General features: G+C 40.4%; 1 protein-coding gene across 1 annotated transcript; it reads left to right on the top strand.

The window, feature by feature from the left end:
* Positions 1-484: 484 nt before the first annotated feature.
* LOC149391258 (histone acetyltransferase HAC12-like) lies at positions 485-4402 on the top strand. Its single transcript, XM_089619963.1, has 12 exons — positions 485-694; positions 767-958; positions 1144-1392; positions 1482-1610; positions 1718-1918; positions 2005-2147; positions 2579-2828; positions 2909-3045; positions 3136-3199; positions 3280-3339; positions 3799-3866; positions 4330-4402. Exons 1-12 carry the CDS (start codon positions 485-487, stop codon positions 4400-4402), a joined length of 1776 nt encoding a protein of 591 aa, XP_089476089.1.
* The last annotated feature ends 13891 nt before the right edge of the window (positions 4403-18293 follow it).

The raw sequence follows: 18293 nt of genomic DNA, 5'->3' as shown, positions 1-18293 counted from the left end.
TCTTATATTATTAATTTACATGCCAAAAAGTTTATTGCGTTATTCAGTATAAGTCATATTCATAAAAAAGAATGTTATCAAAGATTTGATAACAATAATCTAAGGAACCCAAAATTTTCATAAGAAGAATGTTATCAATTATTTGATAACTCATTAACAATAAAATATATTAACGAACCCGCAGCAATTTATGAGGCTTTATTCGTATATCCTGATAAACAAGCCTGAAATATATTCCGAAAAGACCGTAATATAATTGGGCCCTGCTTATACTAATAAAATGAGTAAATATGAGGCCTTAGGCAAGCAATGGCTTTACTTGCCTAATAGCTGGGCCGGGTCCGTGACTAAATACGCAATCAAAGATTTAGGAAAAAAAATAAAATAAAAGACGCACCGAAGGTTACGATAACTATTATAAAGAAGCAAAATTATGAAGTAAAAAAGAAGAGAAAGAAAGAGCGAAAGAAAACAAGAAACAGCAATGGGATTGTGTAGCGAGAAGAAGCGTAAGAGAGGGTCTCTCTCTTCTTCTGGTTTGAACTGTGCAGGGACGAGTACAGTCAACGCAAGCGAGGATTACGTAGAATGTTCAAGAAACCAGAGGCAGCGCGTGATGGCACTTCCCTCTCCGGTCGTGAGTCCACAAGACCTGAGAGACCATCTGAGGAGTCTCACTCGAAGTCGCTCCAAGGTAATAATAAGTCAACTCACTCGATCAACACCGTGGATAGCAAACATAACAGTAATGTGGGTACTCGAACAGTGCGAGAAAGAAGAAGACGACGACGAAGAGGAGTTCGAGAAGTGTGGGCTGTGCGGGAAGGGACAGATCCTACTGGCGCCGGAGATCAAGTGTTGTTGGAACTGCGGCGGAATGATCGAACGCAACGGAAGTTACTTCGGCGACTCTGTCCCGCCTGTTTCTGCAGACCCTGGAGACCAACATCCCATTCTCGTCTGGTCCCCATGAAGAACGACCAATCGCAAGAAGAGCCGGTGAGTCCTAAGTTCGTTTTAACCTCATCACGTGTACACACATTTGTGGGGCCCACCCAATCTGAGTGCGTCAGCAGATGAATATCATTACATATGGGGCCCACATTAGCGCGCTGACGAGAATATCATTACTTATATATGCAGTGGGTTGAGTGCGAGGAGTGCGAGGAGTGGCACCACCAGATCTGCGGGATGTTCAATAGCAAAGAGAAGAGCGGTTCGTACAAGTGCCCCAAGTGTTGGCTGGCTTTGGTGCAACGACCTCACATAGTCGAACCCTTCTTCACGGCCAAGACTCTTCCCAAAACCGCCCTCAGCGACCACATCCACCGCCGCCTTTCCATCGTCCTCTCACGTGACACGCAAGCCAGGGCTATGCATGCCAAGCACCAGGTACGTACCTATATACGTATGCATGTATGTACTTCTTCTTTCATTTGTCTACATTAACATATGTGTGTTGGTGTGTAATTAAACCACAGGTTCCTCAAGTGAAGGACCTCTCAGTTAGAGTAGTTCTTTCAACGAAGAAGAGCGTGAAAGTGAACAAGGCCTTCTTGGGTGCTATTCATGACCAAACCTACCCTACTGAGTTCGAGTACACGTCCAAGGTCTCTTCTTGGGTCTCAGTTGGACAATGGACTGATTTTATATGCTCATGATATAAATAGTTCTCACTAGCTAGTATTAATGTTATTTTTTTTTCTTCTTCTTTCAGTTGATCCTTCTGTTTCAGAAGATTAGCGGGATCGATGTGTGCGTATTTAGTTTGTACGTTCAAGAGTACGGGGCAGAGTGTGAGAAGCCGAACCAACGTTGCGCGTACATTTCGTATCTCGACTCGGTCAAGATGCTACAGCCAAACATAATGGCCTCATCTGGAGAGCCTCTTAGAACTGTCATATATCATCAAGTGTTGGTGAGCAATGAGTCAAATATGACCAAGTGTGCTATTATTATTGTTTTGTACTTAGTTCTCACAACTATATGACTTATAATTTACAGATTAGTTACCTCGATTATGTGAAGTTGCGTGGCTTCACCAATTGCTATATTTGGTCATGCCCGCCTAAAAAAGGCGACGAATACATCTTTAACTCTCATCCCAAGAATCAGAGGATGCCGGAGCCCGAAGCACTTCAACAATGGTTGGTTTATATTAAGCTTTGTTTATTTTTCTATCCTTGTATTTTGTTTATTTGTATCGTCGTCTTTTTTAATTATTATGGATAATTTATCTCCTCTAGCCATTTTGTGTCAATTCTATCATGATTACTTAAATTACGGATTAGGAAGGTTTGTTTTGATGAGTTGTTCTTAGGATTCAATTTGCTCTGGCATTCATATTAACAGTGTCGTTGATATATGAAATCTTGATATTGTGTGTTGTATATTAAGTAACAGAAATGTTCTCAGCAAAATAATTTAGCCTCGAGGAGCATAATGGCTTGAGTTATATTTCCTCATCGGATTCAATTAAAAAAAATTAAAAATTTGCAATAAACTGTTGTATAAAAAAAAAAAAAAACAGGTTGATTACTCATATCAAAGTGACATATTTGATATGTTTGTGATTCAGGTACCATAGCATGGTCGAAAAAGCCGCCGGAGAAGGCATTGTGGTGAATCACACGACATTCTACGACCGCTTCTTCACCGGAAAGAGGTGGTTATCATTACTCGATCGTTTACCTTATTTCGATGGCGATTGCTGGCCTACACTCGTCGAAGATCTTCTCATCAACATCAAAGAGGAAACCAAGAAAGAAGAAAGGAGAGGAAAAAAGCACCCAGGTGTTGTCAACACAGATATTTTGCTTATGTACAAGGTTTGTCAAAAAAGTATTTCTTCTTCGCTATTATTATTATTTTTTTGTTGCTCTGGTCTAATTTATTTGTTTTTCTTCAGCTTGGCGAGTTCTTTCGGTCGCGGAAAGAGGAGTTTATAGTGATAGACTTGAAGCATGTTTGCACCAATTGCTGCGATGCCATCATATCAGGCAACCTCTGGTATAATAGCTACGATGGAAAGTGCTTATGTGAAAGGTACGTAATTCATATCAAATTTCAACACCGTGTCATTGCATTTGAAATCAATTCAGTAAAAAAAAAAAACTCTCTTGAAATTGTTGGCAGATGCCACGATCGGAAGCCAAGGGTTGACAAGAGATCGAGTAAAAGCCAGTGTTTGCACTCAAAGGTTATCTCAACTATTCCTTATAAGTCCATTGCCTTATTACTGAATTGATTGCTAAGTAACTGAAAGTGTTGTATATTCAGGAGCGAAATCGCGTCCTTGATCACACGGCCACCGAAAAAGATGGCGTGATTTTCAACGAGGTTTGTGCGAGTAGAACCAATCTCTTGGGCTTCTTCGAAAAGAACGGCCTTCAATTCGACACGTTGCGACGAGCGAAGCACTCCTCAATGATGTTCTGTACCAGCTTCACCGGAAATAACTGAACCACATCACTTCTCAGGTAATCATGTTGCAAAACGCTTCATGTTAGGTGTGAGTAAAATGAAGATTTTCATTACTGAACTCAATCGTTGATGATTACAAGTTTTATACTCTGTCTCTGTATAGCTATAGAGTAACATAATTTCAATTAACTAAAGTAATGCCTATGTGGCTGAGCTAACAAACTCTTGCCAGCGTGGCATACACATTCGACTATATATGTTTTAATAAGTTTACGTGTTGTACACGCAAGTCTATACTCTAATACTTCATAAATTAGTTGCTGAATATATGTAATCTAACATTTTTAAATTTGCTTTTGGCATTATTCATTACAGACTCAAAGACGCGTGTTTCCTATAATTGGGCTCAACAACACCTCAATCTTTCGCCAGCTTGCCAAAAGGTACTTTTCCTTTGCTCTTCTTCCTATCAATAGGATTTGTAACTCAGTTTAAGAAGATGGCATACCAAGTGTTTGATGATTTGCCTAACCAATCTTTCATATTTTTTTTCTTCTTAATTATTGGATGGCGAAGAAGCGAATCACAGCTTACGATCATGCACTCTTTTATCCTTGCGTGGATTTTTTCCTACGGGTTTATCCAAGCAAGGTTTTAATGAGGCCTCTTCACCACCAACGAAGAGTAGATCTTTTGAAGCCCTTGTATCTCATCGATGACTTTTGAAGGTATTATTTATTTATTTTCCTCTTGTATATTCTGAAGTGTAACGAAAAGATTATATATAATTATATATCATACTCGATAGCAAAAGTATATGATGTGTCTTTTTTTTCTATCATATTTAATTTATTTTCGATTACATATTACGTACATTTCAACATATTTTGTGTTTTGTTTTTACAGGAGGATAGCGAAGAACCAAATCCCGGTTATTCTTTCAGGCTTTATCCAAGCAAGGGCTCTTCATCTCCACTAATGAAGAGTATAATTTTGAAGCAGAATTGTATTCCACTGATGAACTTTTGGTATATAGTTCTTTCCGGTACTTTATAGACTGAAACGTAACAAGACAATGATGATTATAGTTTTATCCTAATTGATAGCATAAGTAGATGATTAGCGAGTTAGTCGGGTGCCAACCTAGTTGGGATGTGACTATTTTTGCCTGATACTTTAATGCTATCTAGGTTTGATTAATAGAAAATATGTCATTTCTTTCTTTTCATATTTCAATTTTCACCACTTTAGTTATGTGTTTTTTTTCAACATTACTACAATTTGAATTGCTAGTGTAATGTTGACATAGAATCTTCATTAGTTGATTATTTTAAAAATTAAAAACACATTTCAATTTAAGAAAACCCACACAAAATTTGCTTTAGGCACCAAAAATTATTGTGTTGATCTTGCTAAAAGGAATCATAGTGATGCTATTGCTATGTACATTTATGAGAGGTCATATGAGTAAGTTAAGATCTTTGGTACTATAAACAACCAACAAAACGAGCCACAATTTTAATGATCTTATTTCCTGAGGGTTTTTTTTTTTTTTTCAATGACGAGGATGTGTGGAGATGTTTATTCAACTAGTCTTTTGCCCTCAATATATAAGAACAGAAACACAATTAATAGTGGCATTTTAAAAGAAAATGCAGCCAAAAATAATTAATGTTTACTCAAAGTCATATTTATATACATGTATTGTTTTTTTTTCGATAAAAATAATTCGCATGTGACGATGTCTGGGGCGTCCTTGCCTCGTTCATGGTGTTGTCACGACCGTTCGTTTCCTTCTCCGATGCCGCGCCCTAAGATGATGGCGGCACTCCTTATCACCAATTCATCGAGTATTTTGTTGCTTTTGACTCCATGTGTTTAATCGGGGAGGAGAAGCGATTTGGAGCAGTTCTTGCTAAGATAGATCCATATCCGAAGCCTTTCTCCGGATTTTCTTTTGGCGCGCCGTCCACACCACAATTCTCTCAATGATGCCTAATTCGGGGAGACAAAAAAGCGGGCAGCATTTCATATTTGATCTTGCACCATGCCTTTTTCGGTGCTTTCCCGAGTTGAATTGTGATGCCACGACAAAGAGGCATTGTCACATCTAACTCCACTTGGACTGTAAAAACACCCGTCTTGAGTACATCACCAATTTCGGTCTATGATCACCTTGGCCACACTATTGATATGTGCCCCGAGAATCTCCCCTGTTTTAGTGGTGATAGCCGCCAGAGACCCATATCTAACTTAACGAGAGAGAGAGAGAGAGAGAGAGAGAGGGAGAGAGAGAGAGAGAAGAAAATTCATTAGAGAAGAAGAGGAAGGGAGGCATAAGTTGAGCCTCCCCAATTATTAATGTTTAATAATTTTGTAATACTTAATGAAGTAATTACTTTTTCATTAATTTTATTGAAATTTCATTAAATTTATATTAAATCACCGTTCACGTGGACCAAATGAACAAGGAAGCATATGGCACAACTTAAATGTAACATACCGTATATTTACCGGAAAAAAAAGTTAGATATATAAATATGATTTCGGTCAAACATTAGATATTTATGCCGTTATTTTCTCATAAAATAAATATGTAAAAGATTTTTTTTTTTTTTTTTTATATGTAACCATGAAATCAAACAGTGGAAACATGATTACATAAATTCAATTAATAACCAAAAAATTTAAAGGAACATGATAAGATTATTTTAGACTTAAGGCTTCAAGCTAAATCGAATGACTTTTTTTTTAAATGTTACCTGCAAATTATATCGAAATAGCTAACAATGTTATAATTTATTTCTACTATATTTGAACACGTGTGAGCCAAAATAGTCCTTATAAGGCACAGATTGTTCACAGATATAAGCCAAAATAGTCCTTATAAGACACAAATTCTTGTTCACATATATAATATAACTCATTTTCCTTTTTTCTTTTTAAATTTAATTGAGTATTCGCTGAGAGGATTCCAAGAGAAAGAGAAAGTTTCCGAGCCAAAACCAAGTCAATTAGCTTTGAAAGTAGGGTTACGAGTTTACATATTAAATTGGATTTGTGTTTCTTTGTTTCCTCTTAGATTAGTATTAAGCTCGCACGCACGATTTTATGCAGCGATATCAAAGTGATGAAACCCTGGCTTCACTCGGGCCCAGTCGTTTCTGATTTTGGGATTGGAGATTTGCAGGGGTTCTTGGTGGATTTGCTCATGGACAGGGAAATTAGAAAATGGGATTCTTCTTGTATTTTAGATATCTGCGGGGAGGAGTGGGTAGAGCAGATCCAGAAGATTAACATTTTGGAAGATCCTTTTCCAGACCAGCTGATGTGGACGGCGGAGCCCTCCGGTTCTTTCTCAGTCAAGTCGGCGCTGAGAAAAATTCAGGGGTTCAGAGAGGAGCCTGCGAATCCGGTCTGGGGTAGCATTTGGAAGCTTCATGTGCATGAGAGAGGTCGGGTTTTTTTCTGGAGGATGGCTAGTGGTTGTTTCACCCTAGGGCCTTTGCTGAGGAGAAGAAACATGTCCGACGATGACTTGTGTCGGAGCTGTGGTGATGAGAAAGAAACGCTGGCTCACTTATTCTTTCTTTGTGACTGGGCTAAGAAGCTTTGGTTGTTAGAAGGTATGGGTAGAAGATGGGAATGGGCTTTAGATGCTACTGGCGTGGAGATTATCGAAGAGATTTTGGCAGTGAACCGAGTTCGTAACAGAGAAGGCAGCGGGAAAGATGAGTTCATGTTGAGGGCGTGGAGGATTATGGAAGAGTTGTGGTCTAGTCGCAACAAGATGGCTTTTGAAGGTTCAGAGCCAGTTTTCGAGAGGATGGTGTGTTGTGTTCGTTCTTCTGTCAGGGAGCACTTGGGAGTAGTAGGTGTGGTAACGCTTGAGTGTATCCCTAAGAAGCGGGGCGGTTTTTTGCAGTGGAAAAGGCCCTGCGAGGGGGTTATCAAAATTAACACTGATGCTTCGTACAGGGTCTCCGGCGCGACGGTGGGAATCGTAGCTAGGAGGCATGACGGGAAGTCGGCTTGGCTGTGGAGATGCTCTATTGGAGCTGTTTCGGCAGCTGAGGTTGAATTGAAGGCTGTTCATTTGGCCCTCCTTGTTGCCAGATTCCGTGGAGTTAAAAACGTAGAGATCGAGGGCGATAACAAGAGTATTATGGAAAGTCTGAATTCGTCTAAACAATGTCCATTTTGGTTTTTGATTCCTCTATTTAAGAATGTTTTGAATTGCTGTAGTTTTTTTGAAAGTATAAGTTTTGCTTGGTCGCATAGAGACTCCAATCGAGTAGCCCACTCTTTGTGTCAATGGGCGGCTCTAGATGGTAGCTCTGGTTTTTGTAATCTGAGGGAAACTCCGCCCCTTGTGCGGAGTGCTTTCAACGCCGATTTGGCTAGTGTTATGGCAGTGGCTTCCTCGCTCTCTCCTGTTCTTCGTGATCTGGGTTGACAGTGGGCTGGCGAGGTGGTGTTTAAAAAAAAAAAAAGGAAACGTATATAGAAGACATGTCATTTATTTTTCAATTATAAACAAGACACGTTGCATTTTTTGTGCTTATATCATATATTGGGCTTTGTAAACCATGTGATGTAGATATATGAAGGGATGGCTGGCTAAATAAATACTTTAAGTCACACTCACAATAAAGTTGTGATGTAGATACGTGAAGGGATGGCTAGCTAAACACATACTTTAAGCAACACTCACAATATATTAAAAAAGAATGTCTTTCATAGTTATAAAGTATTACACTCTATAACAAAATTTGAGTATGATATACTTTGTTGCTATTATCTCAATCAAGATCTCAATATACAATGAATTAAAAAAAAATCGTGCATTTCGTTGTAAACCTTTTTTTAAACAAAAATCAATCAAGACATGTTTCGACTCTTTTGTTGTTTAATAAATTTGTCAAATCTTGCAAAGTTTGTCGCAATGGTTGGCCTAAATTAAAAATCATCCTTTCCGGCATGATAAACCACAATTTTAAAGGACCTATCCTAGCTTCTCATTATGATACGGGTTAATTTCTTAACTTGATGATAACCAACCTCACATGACTTTCGAATCAAATATCAAGTCTTTAGCTCAATAATCACAACTTTTTGACGTCATGTTCCAAGATTCGGCCATTATTATATAGGTTCAAGATTCAAAGTTCAAACCTTTATTACTGTTAGGCTAGGTCTTAGTATTGTAAATAAATATGATTATGATCTCGCTGCTAAAAAAAAAAATAAAGCAAAATAATCCACTCCGCTAAAACATATCGCTAACTATATGCGGTAGAAAACCTTTGATTAAACTTAGAACTAATGTATACGTCATACTTTCCGGACACTAAAAATGATTATGAGATTTGTTAATATATGTTAGATATATTACTAGAAAAATATTTATTTTTCTGGAAAATAAAACTGACAGCTTGAGGAAAGGAAATAAGAAATACAACACAACACTATTATGAACAAAGAATATAAACAAAAAGGAAGCCACGCCGATGACCGTTCGACGGTCTCCTTAAAGTAATATTGCCCTCCCCGTGGGTGCCGAAAACGACGAGCAATTTACCTCCCAGGATACAACGGCGGAATGAGAAGAGGTTGCACCAAACTGACTTCTTCGGCGAACTAAACCTGTAACAGAACTGGTCACCGACTACAAAAAGGAAAAACAATTTCTGGGAGAGAGAATGAGCTGAGAGAAGCAGAGGAAACTGTGTGTTTCTGTGTGTGTTCGTGTATCTTCTAATGAGAAGAGCAAGCCTCTATATATAAAGGCCAAGGCTGAGTTGTTTGAAGTTCCAACACTGTCCAGCCTTAAAGGCAATCAAATGCAGGTTATTGCAACCATTTAATACACGGTCTTGAACTCACGGCCAAGTGAACAGTCAAACGTTTTCAGCCTTAATGGCATTGTTACACAGCCATAAAGAGTACTTAATGCTCAAAGAACCATTGGATTGAAGAATCCAAACTGTTGGCTTTAAGTCTCAAACGTACGCTCTGTCTCTTCGTCTGGTCGAGCTCGTCTAGTCGAGCTCGTCCAGTCGAACTGACTTCGTCACTAAGTCCAGTCGAGCTCGTACGGTCAAGCTCGTCCTGTTGAGCTCGTCCAGTCGAGCTCGTCCAGTCGAGCTGGAGAGACTTCGACACTTAGTCTCGTCGAGCTCTCCCTGTCCAGCTCGTCCAGTCGAACTGACTTCGTCACTAAGTCCAGTCAAGCTCGTCCAGTCGAGCTCGTCCAGTCGAGCTTGTCTAGTCGAGCTTGCCTTGCCCACTTGAGCTCGCCTCGCCCAGTCGAGCTGGACCAGTCGAGCTCGTCTAATTGAGCTCGCCTCGTCCAGTCGAGCTGGACTGACTTAGTCAGTTCGCCCACTTTCTCAATGTGACATACAGCATACTTCACACATCAATTTCTCATTCATTCTAGCTCCGTTTTTGGCAAAATTATAATCGATATTATACCTCATTCCGCAAGGAAGAATAATACGAAAGAATTATCAAATTCCATTGAGTGGACCCCACTCAAGACTTTGCCTAAAAACAGCAGCTTAATAGACAATAAATACTCACTATTGTCCATTTTCCTCTCTAATATTCCAACAATCCCCCACATGAATGAAATTGCATGACGACAACAAAAAGACTCGACACGAATCAATATGGTGATCAGTTCTACGGTCAATACCAGCATAGGATAGGTAGACAAAGTCCTTGAACCTTCCCTCGTAGAAGTATGTCATGTTTATGGACTACTCAGTAGACACGATGTCCTTGAACTGTTAGTCGTTTGTATATAAACGATGAGCATATATCTCGCTGATATTTTCCTGCCACAGGTTTTAGTTCTCATAGTTATGTTCATTTCGGCCCTGAACATGCGCCTGGTTCTGTAAGATTTTCTAAAGAATTACGCCCCTTTAATTCTCTTTCGAAGCGGCCTCACTTCTCTCTCACATAGGTGATCCTTACGACAAAGAGTAATCCCGCATTACTCGTTCGGAATCTCAAAGATCCGATTTCAAAGAATCATTAAAAGCACAATGCTTAGCCTCGTACGGGTGTCACTGGTTTTATCATAGGAATAGGACCGGGGTTTTCCCCCACAGTGACCTCACTTCATTCTAGCAGTTAGGTTGTCCCTTTGAACCAAGTTCTTGGGATCTCCAGTCATCATGGTTAGGTTTCCTTTGCTAAAACTTTTATTTCATGGGCTTTAGTCCCATTCCTATTGACATTTTCTCTACTTGGTCCCTATTTAACCCCTTGGTTAGCGGATCCGCAATATTGTCTTTGGACCTTACATAGTCAAAACTTATGACTCCAGACGAGAGAAGTTGTCTAATGGTGTTATGTCGTCAACGGATATGTCTAGACTTACCATTATACATAACACTTTGTGCTCTACCAATAGCAGATTGGTTATCACAATATATACATATTGCAGGCACAGGTGTTATCCAATTTGGAATATCCTCTACGAAGTTTCTTAGCCACTCAGCTTCTTCACCACACTTATCCAAAGCAACAAACTCAAATTCCATCGTGGATCTAGTTATCACGGTTTGTTTTGAGGATTTCCAAGACACAGCTGCACCACCTAAAGTGAATACATATCCACTTGTGGCTTTAGAGTCTTTTATATCAGATATCCAACTCGCGTCAGTGAAACCTTCAATGACTTCGGGATGTCTAGTATAGTGTAGACCATAATCACGAGTAAATCGTAAATACCTCAGTACTTTCACGATTGCTTTCCAGTGCTCAGAGCTTGGATTACTCGTGTATCTCGCAAGTCTACTTACAGAGTAAGCTAAGTCAGGCCTAGTACAATTAATCAAATACATTAGACTTCCTATTATTCTAGCATACTCGTTTTGAGACTCGCTATCTCCTTTATTCTTAGACAAATGGTGACTAGCGTCGATAGGAGTTCTAGAGACTCCACTATCATCCTTTGCAAATTTGTCTAGAATTTTATCAACATAGTGTGATTGACTCAAAACAAGTCCATTTGATGTTCTTTTAATCTTGATCCCCAAGATAACATCGGCTAATCCCAAATCTTTCATATCAAATCTCGAATTCAATATATCTTTTGTGGATTTAATCATGCTTTCATTGCTCCCAACAATAAGCATATCATCTACATATAGACACAAAATTACATAACCGCGTTCGGTCGTTTTAATGTAGACACATTTGTCACACTCGTTGATCTTGAAGCCATTTGACATCATTACATTGTCAAATTTTTCATGCCATTGTTTTAAATTTTTCATGCCATTGTTTTGGGGCTTGTTTGAGTCCATACAATGACTTAATCAATTTACATACTTTCCTCTCTTGCCCATGTGCTACACACCCCTCGGGTTGGTCCATGTAGATCTCTTCTTCGAGATCACCATTTAGGAAAGCAGTTTTGACATCCATTTGATGGATTTCAAGGTTGCGCAAAGTGGCAATGGCTATAATCAATCTTATAGATGTTATTCTCGTCACGGGAGAATAAGTATCAAAATAGTCAAGACCTTCTTTTTGACTATAACCCTTAATTACAAGTCTCGCCTTGTATTTATCAATTGAGCCATCCACTTTCATCTTCCTTGTGAAGATCCACTTAGAACCAAGAGTTTTACTTCCAGGAGGAAGGTCAACTAGTTCCCACGTGTGGTTATGCATTATCGAGTCAATTTCACTTCTTATGGCGTCCTTCCATAAGTGACCATCGACTGAATTTACAGCCTCTTTATAACTTAGAGGTTCGACCTCTAACATATAGGTAAGGAAATCAGATCCAAATGACTTCTCCACCCTAGCTCGCTTACCTCTTCGAGGTTGTTCAGATTCTATCTCATCCTCGGATTCCTCATCAAAATCTTGAGATATATCTTCTATATTCTCAAATTGTTGATTTGACGAACTCGGCTCATCTTCCTTAGTCTTATACGGAAATACATGTTAAAAAACGATGCATTTTTAGAATCAATAATAGAACCTTTGTTTATATCAGGATTCTTAGATTCGTGTACAATGAAGCGATAAGCATTGCTATGATGTGCATAGCCAATGAATACACAATCTACGGTCTTCGGACCGATCCTCATCCTTTTAGGTGCGGGAGCCAAAACCTTGGCCAAGCACCCCCACATTCGCAAGTATTTATAGGAAGGCTTCGTTCTTCTAAATAATTCAGACGGGGATTTATCCTCTTTCTTTTGAGGTATCTTATTCAAAAGATAATTTGCAGCCAAAATGGCTTCCCCCCACATTTCTTGTGGTAACCCCGAGCTTAGCAACATTGCATTCATCATCTCTTTAAGAGTCCGGTTCTTTCGTTCGGCAACGCCATTCGATTGAGGAGAATATGGTGGAGTGACTTCATGAATAATTCCATGTTGAGCACAAAATGTACCAAATGGTTCCACATATTCACCTCCACGATCACTACGCACCGTTTTAATCTTTTTACCAAGTTGATTCTCAACTTCCAATTTGTATATGGTAAATTTATCAATTGCCTCATCTTTGCTTTTAAGCAAATACATATAACAATACTTCGTACTATCGTCAATAAAAGTCACAAAGTATTTGTTACCACCTATCGTAGGCATGAATTTCAAATCGCATAAATCGGTATGGATTAATTCAAGTGACTCACTTTTCCTTTCAACACTATGAAAGGATGTTCTCGTTAATTTGGCTTCAACACATATCTCACATTTGTGTTTAGAGTCAATATTAAATTTTGGTATACAATCCAAATTAATTAATTTGCGCAAAGTATCATAATTCACATGACCAAGTCTACCATGCCACATATTAGATGACTCAAGCATATACGCAGAAGAGGAAGCATTCTCATTATCATTCTTGCCAGTAATGGCGATTACATTCATCTTCCACATATTATCTTTAATATAGCCTTTACCCACATACATCCCATTTTCACTAAGAACAATCCTTTGAGACTCAAAAACCATCTTAAACCCATGGTTACAAAGGAGAGTTCCAGAAATAAGATTCTTCCTAATGTCGGGTACGTAGAGAACGTTGGTGAGCTTCATTTCCTTCCCAGAGGTCATTTTGAGGATGACGTGGCCAATCCCCATGACGTCGGAGGTGGCCAAATTTCCCATGAACAGCTTCTCCCCAGTCGGGCGCATGTCGAGCGAGCAAAACGCGGTTTTGTTGGAGCAAACATGGCGGGTAGCTCCAGTGTCTAGCCACCACTCCTTGGGGTTTGAATCGACCAAGTTTACTTCGTAGACCACGGCGACGAGAAATTGGTCATCTTTCTCGGTCTCGACGGCATTGGCCTCACGCTTCTTCTTCTTTTGCGGCTTTCGGCAATCCGCGGCGCGGTGACCTTCTTTGTCGCAGTTGAAGCACTTTCCAACAAACTTTTGTTGGTTCTTCTTCTTGAAGGCAGCCCCTTTAGCCCCAAGCTTGTTGGCGGGCTTCTTGCCTCTCGAGCCTTCACCATGCTCGACGATGTTGGCTCTCTCGGACGTGGTTTTGAACCTCTTGTCGGAGCCACGGTTGTCTTCCTCTATGCGAATGCGAACCATCAAATCTTCAAGACTCATTTCCTTTCGCTTGTGCTTAAGGTAGTTCTTGAATTCCTTCCAACCCGAAGGTAGCTTCTCGATGACGGAGGCAACTTGGAAAGACTCGCTAATGGTCATTCCCTCGGCTTGAATCTCGTGAAAGATAAGTTGTAAATCTTGCACTTGACTCACGACCGTCTTATTGTCCACCATTTTGAACTCGAGGAAGCGGCCCACGATGTACTTCTTTGAGCCCGCGTCCTCGGTCTTGTATTTCCGATCGAGTGATTCCCAAAGCTCTTTCGAAGACGCCTTGGAACTATACACGTTGTATAGGGAGTCCGCTAGACAATTCATCACATAATTCCGACACAAATAGTCGGAATCCTTCCAAGCGAGAAACGCCATTCTCACTTTCGGATCGGTCTCGTCCGCTTGGAGAGTCGGAGGATCGTCGGTCAAAAACCGTACAAGACCAATGGTGGTCAAATAGAAGAGCATCTTTTGTTGCCATCTTTTGAAGTTCAAGCCATCGAACTTCCCCGGTTTCTCGGCCGGCATCATCACGGGAGGCCCTCGGACCGCGCCCGCATTTTGAACATGACCCACGGGTCCGTTCACGGCTATAGCCGCCATCGATTGAACAAGACCCTCGGGTCCGTTCCCGGTCGAAGCCTTCGCCAAGTTTTGCACGACGATGCTCGGGTTTGAGGCGTTGGTCGTCAATACCTCCACGTTGGAAGGCAGCGGGATGATCGGATTCCCCGACGCATCCACTCCGTTCAATAAGGTGTTGTTGTTGTTGTTTTCCATTACTACAAAAGAAAACACCCAAATCAAATTGTTGAAACAATCAACACAAATAAAAATAAATACGAAAACTCCTTCCACGAGCAAGCTGTCTCAGAGGAAATATTACTTTAAGATTGTTAGATATATTACTAGAAAAATATTTATTTTTCTGGAAAATAAAACTGACAGCTTGAGGAAAGGAAATAAGAAATACAACACAACACTATTATGAACAAAGAATATAAACAAAAAGGAAGCCACGCCGAGGACCGTTCAACGGTCTCCTTAAAGTAATATTGCCCTTCCCGTGGGTGCCGGAAATGACGAGCAATTTACCTCCCAGGATACAACGGCGGAATGAGAAGAGGTTGCACCAAACTGACTTCTCCGGCGAACTAAACCTGTAACCGAACTGATCACCGACTACAAAAAGGAAAAACAATTTCTGGGAGAGAGAATGAGCTGAGAGAAGCAGAGGAAACTGTGTGTTTCTGTGTGTGTTCGTGTATCTTCTAATGAGAAGAGCAAGCCTCTATATATAAAGGCCAAGGCTGAGTTGTTTGAAGTTCCAAAACTGTCCAGCCTTAAAGGTAATCAAATGCAGGTTATTGCAACCATTTAATACACGGTCTTGAACTCACGGCCAAGTGAACAGTCAAACGTTTTCAGCCTTAATGGCATTGTTACACAGCCATAAAGAGTACTTAATGCTCAAAGAACCATTGGATTGAAGAATCCAAACTTTTGGCTTTAAGTCTCAAACGTACGCTCTGTCTCTTCGTCTGGTCGAGCTCGTCTAGTCGAGCTCGTCCAGTCGAACTGACTTCGTCACTAAGTCCAGTCGAGCTCGTACGGTCAAGCTCGTCCTGTTGAGCTCGTCCAGTCGAGCTCGTCCAGTCGAGCTGGAGAGACTTCGACACTTAGTCCCGTCGAGCTCTCCCTGTCCAGCTCGTCCAGTCAAACTGACTTCGTCACTAAGTCCAGTCAAGCTCGTCCAGTCGAGCTCGTCCAGTCGAGCTTGTTTAGTCGAGCTTGCCTTGCCCACTTGAGCTCGCCTCGCCCAGTCGAGCTGAACCAGTCGAGCTCGTCTAATTGAGCTCGCCTCGTCCAGTCGAGCTGGACTGACTTAGTCAGTTCGCCCACTTTCTCAATGTGACATACAGCATACTTCACACATCAATTTCTCATTCATTCTAGCTCCGTTTTTGGCAAAATTATAATCGGTATTATACCTTAATACGAAAGAATTATCAAATTCCATTGAGTGGACCCCACTCAAGACTTTGCCTAAAAACAGCAGCTTAATAGACAATAAATACTCACTATTGTACATTTTCCTCTCTAATATTCCAACAATATATTCAGCAATGATCGAATAATATTTTAATCCTCGTTTCAGATTTAGCTTGCAAATAAAATAGCTCATCAACTCAACACTTCTGTTAATACTTTAATAATGATAGATTATGACGAATTTTTTTGGGACAAACGACTGCAAGAAAATATGACTAGAGGAAATTTTTTCGCTTTTTTTTTTTAATTAATTACAAATTTAGCCCCTCAACTTTGTTACTTGTAACGAGTTGGTCCTAAAACTAAATAATCTGCAGCGTTGCTCCCTCGTCATTGTTACTGATTCACTTTAACCCCTTCTGTTAACATTTTCGTCAATTTAAGCGGTCTTAGACCACGTGGCTTTCACGTGTTGGGCAAATTTGGAAGATGGCTTGCGATTTTTTCTCGAAAATAATCTCCATTCTGGCTTGAATTCTTTGAGAGGGAAAACAAATGAAAAGGTTTGAAAATCGTGGTGGAGAGTGAGTTGAAACCCTAGAATGGCGAAGACGAAGCAAAAATCGCCGCTGAAGAAGTCGCCGCTGAAGAAGTCGACGCTGAAGAAGTCGCCGGCGAGGAAGAAGCCTTCGATGTCAAGTCATTCGGCGGGAGAAACAAGCAAGAATCCTTTGAATACGCAAAAGTCGAAAAGGAATACAACCCCAATGCAATCTGGGTGTTATGGTAAGTTCCTTTTTTTATTGCTTAGTTTTACACAATAAAAGAATAGAATAAGAGATTGAAAATGGAGATTGGGACCACGGGGGGGGGGACCACTGGTGTTTATCTTCAGTTTTTGTCGAGGAAAGTGTCGTTTTTTGTCTCAAACGCATAAAGTGTAGGGTCTCCATGTTTATGACTGAGATTTTGAGTTGGTGGGTGTTATTTAATGGAATGGGGTTTTGCCTTTTTTTTGTTTGTCGAGGACAGTGGAGTCTTTGTCTCGTATGTAATGTGTGTTTTCCATTTTTTTTCCCAGAAGAATTGCTCAACAGCTTCACATTAAAAGTCTACCATGGTGGGTCAATGGTATTTGAGAATGGCGGAGCGAAATACGTTGGGGGTTCCATAAGTGCTATTGACTTAACAGATGTAGACAAGATGTCTGTTATGGAGTTGAATGGAATTTTGATGAAGGACCTGGGTTATTCATCCGGGGTTGTGTACTTCTTGAAGTCGGCTACGTGCGATCAGATGTTATTTGTTGAAAGTGATGACTTTTTGATTCAAGCCATGTCTGAGATATTGAAGACAAAGTGAGAGGTAGAAATGTTCTGTGATCACCCAGTTGAGCGAATAGAGTATGAAGTTGAGGATGATGCAGCACATCGTCATGGTGACAATGAGCAGCCAATACCTGCCGGTGACAACCAATCCCAAGTTCACATGGAGCTAGAAGATCAACATGGTGAAACCGAGCAAGCAGAGCGTGATGAACCCGCCAATCAGCAAGAAAACCCTGATGATAATGACCTTGATGATGAGCTGAATAGTGAGGACACGGATGAAGAGACATGGGAAGCAAGACAACCATGTGAAGTGGAATTCGGGTTTGAGTTGAGTGAAGAGGACATTGATGTTGATGGGGCAGCTGTGGATCTTGGGCTTGCTGGGATATGAGACAAAGGAAAGCGTATTCTCGAAGACGAAAATTCTGATATGGACAGTGAATATGAAATTGACGCTGACGTTGGAAGGGTAGACACAGATTCAGACGAAGGCACTGAAAAAGAAGATGACAAGCTTTGGAACAAGAGAAACCCCAAGAAAAAGCTGCCACGTTTTCAAGAGTTTAGAGAGGGAGCTGATATGGGTAATGTGAGCTTTAAATTAGGTTTATCGTTCCCAAACTCAAAAGTCTTCAAGAAGGCAGTGAGAGAATACGCAATCCGCGAGGGAAAGGACATTTATTTAAAAAAAAACGAGAGCACACGTGTACGAGCAGAGTGTAAGGACAAAGGCTGCAAATGGGTTTGTTACGCATCGAATATGGGGACCACTGGTCTATTCATTATCAAAACGTACAATGGTGACCACTCTTGTCCCAGAGTCAATCAAAACAGATTTGCTACCTCAGCATGGCTTGCGAAGACGTATATGCAAGCATTCAAAGACAGCGAATCCTGGTCCGCACCGGACTTCATGAATCGTGTTCAAAAAGATTACGTCCTAGAATGTAAC

This window comes from Urtica dioica, chromosome 7, assembly GCF_054948205.1.
Source record: "Urtica dioica subsp. dioica isolate 48M chromosome 7, U.dioica_male_clone48M_v1_H2, whole genome shotgun sequence".
Taxonomy (NCBI): Eukaryota; Viridiplantae; Streptophyta; class Magnoliopsida; order Rosales; family Urticaceae; genus Urtica; species Urtica dioica.
The sequence above is the reverse complement of the archived record's forward strand: the minus strand, read 5'-3'. Positions and strand labels throughout refer to the sequence as shown.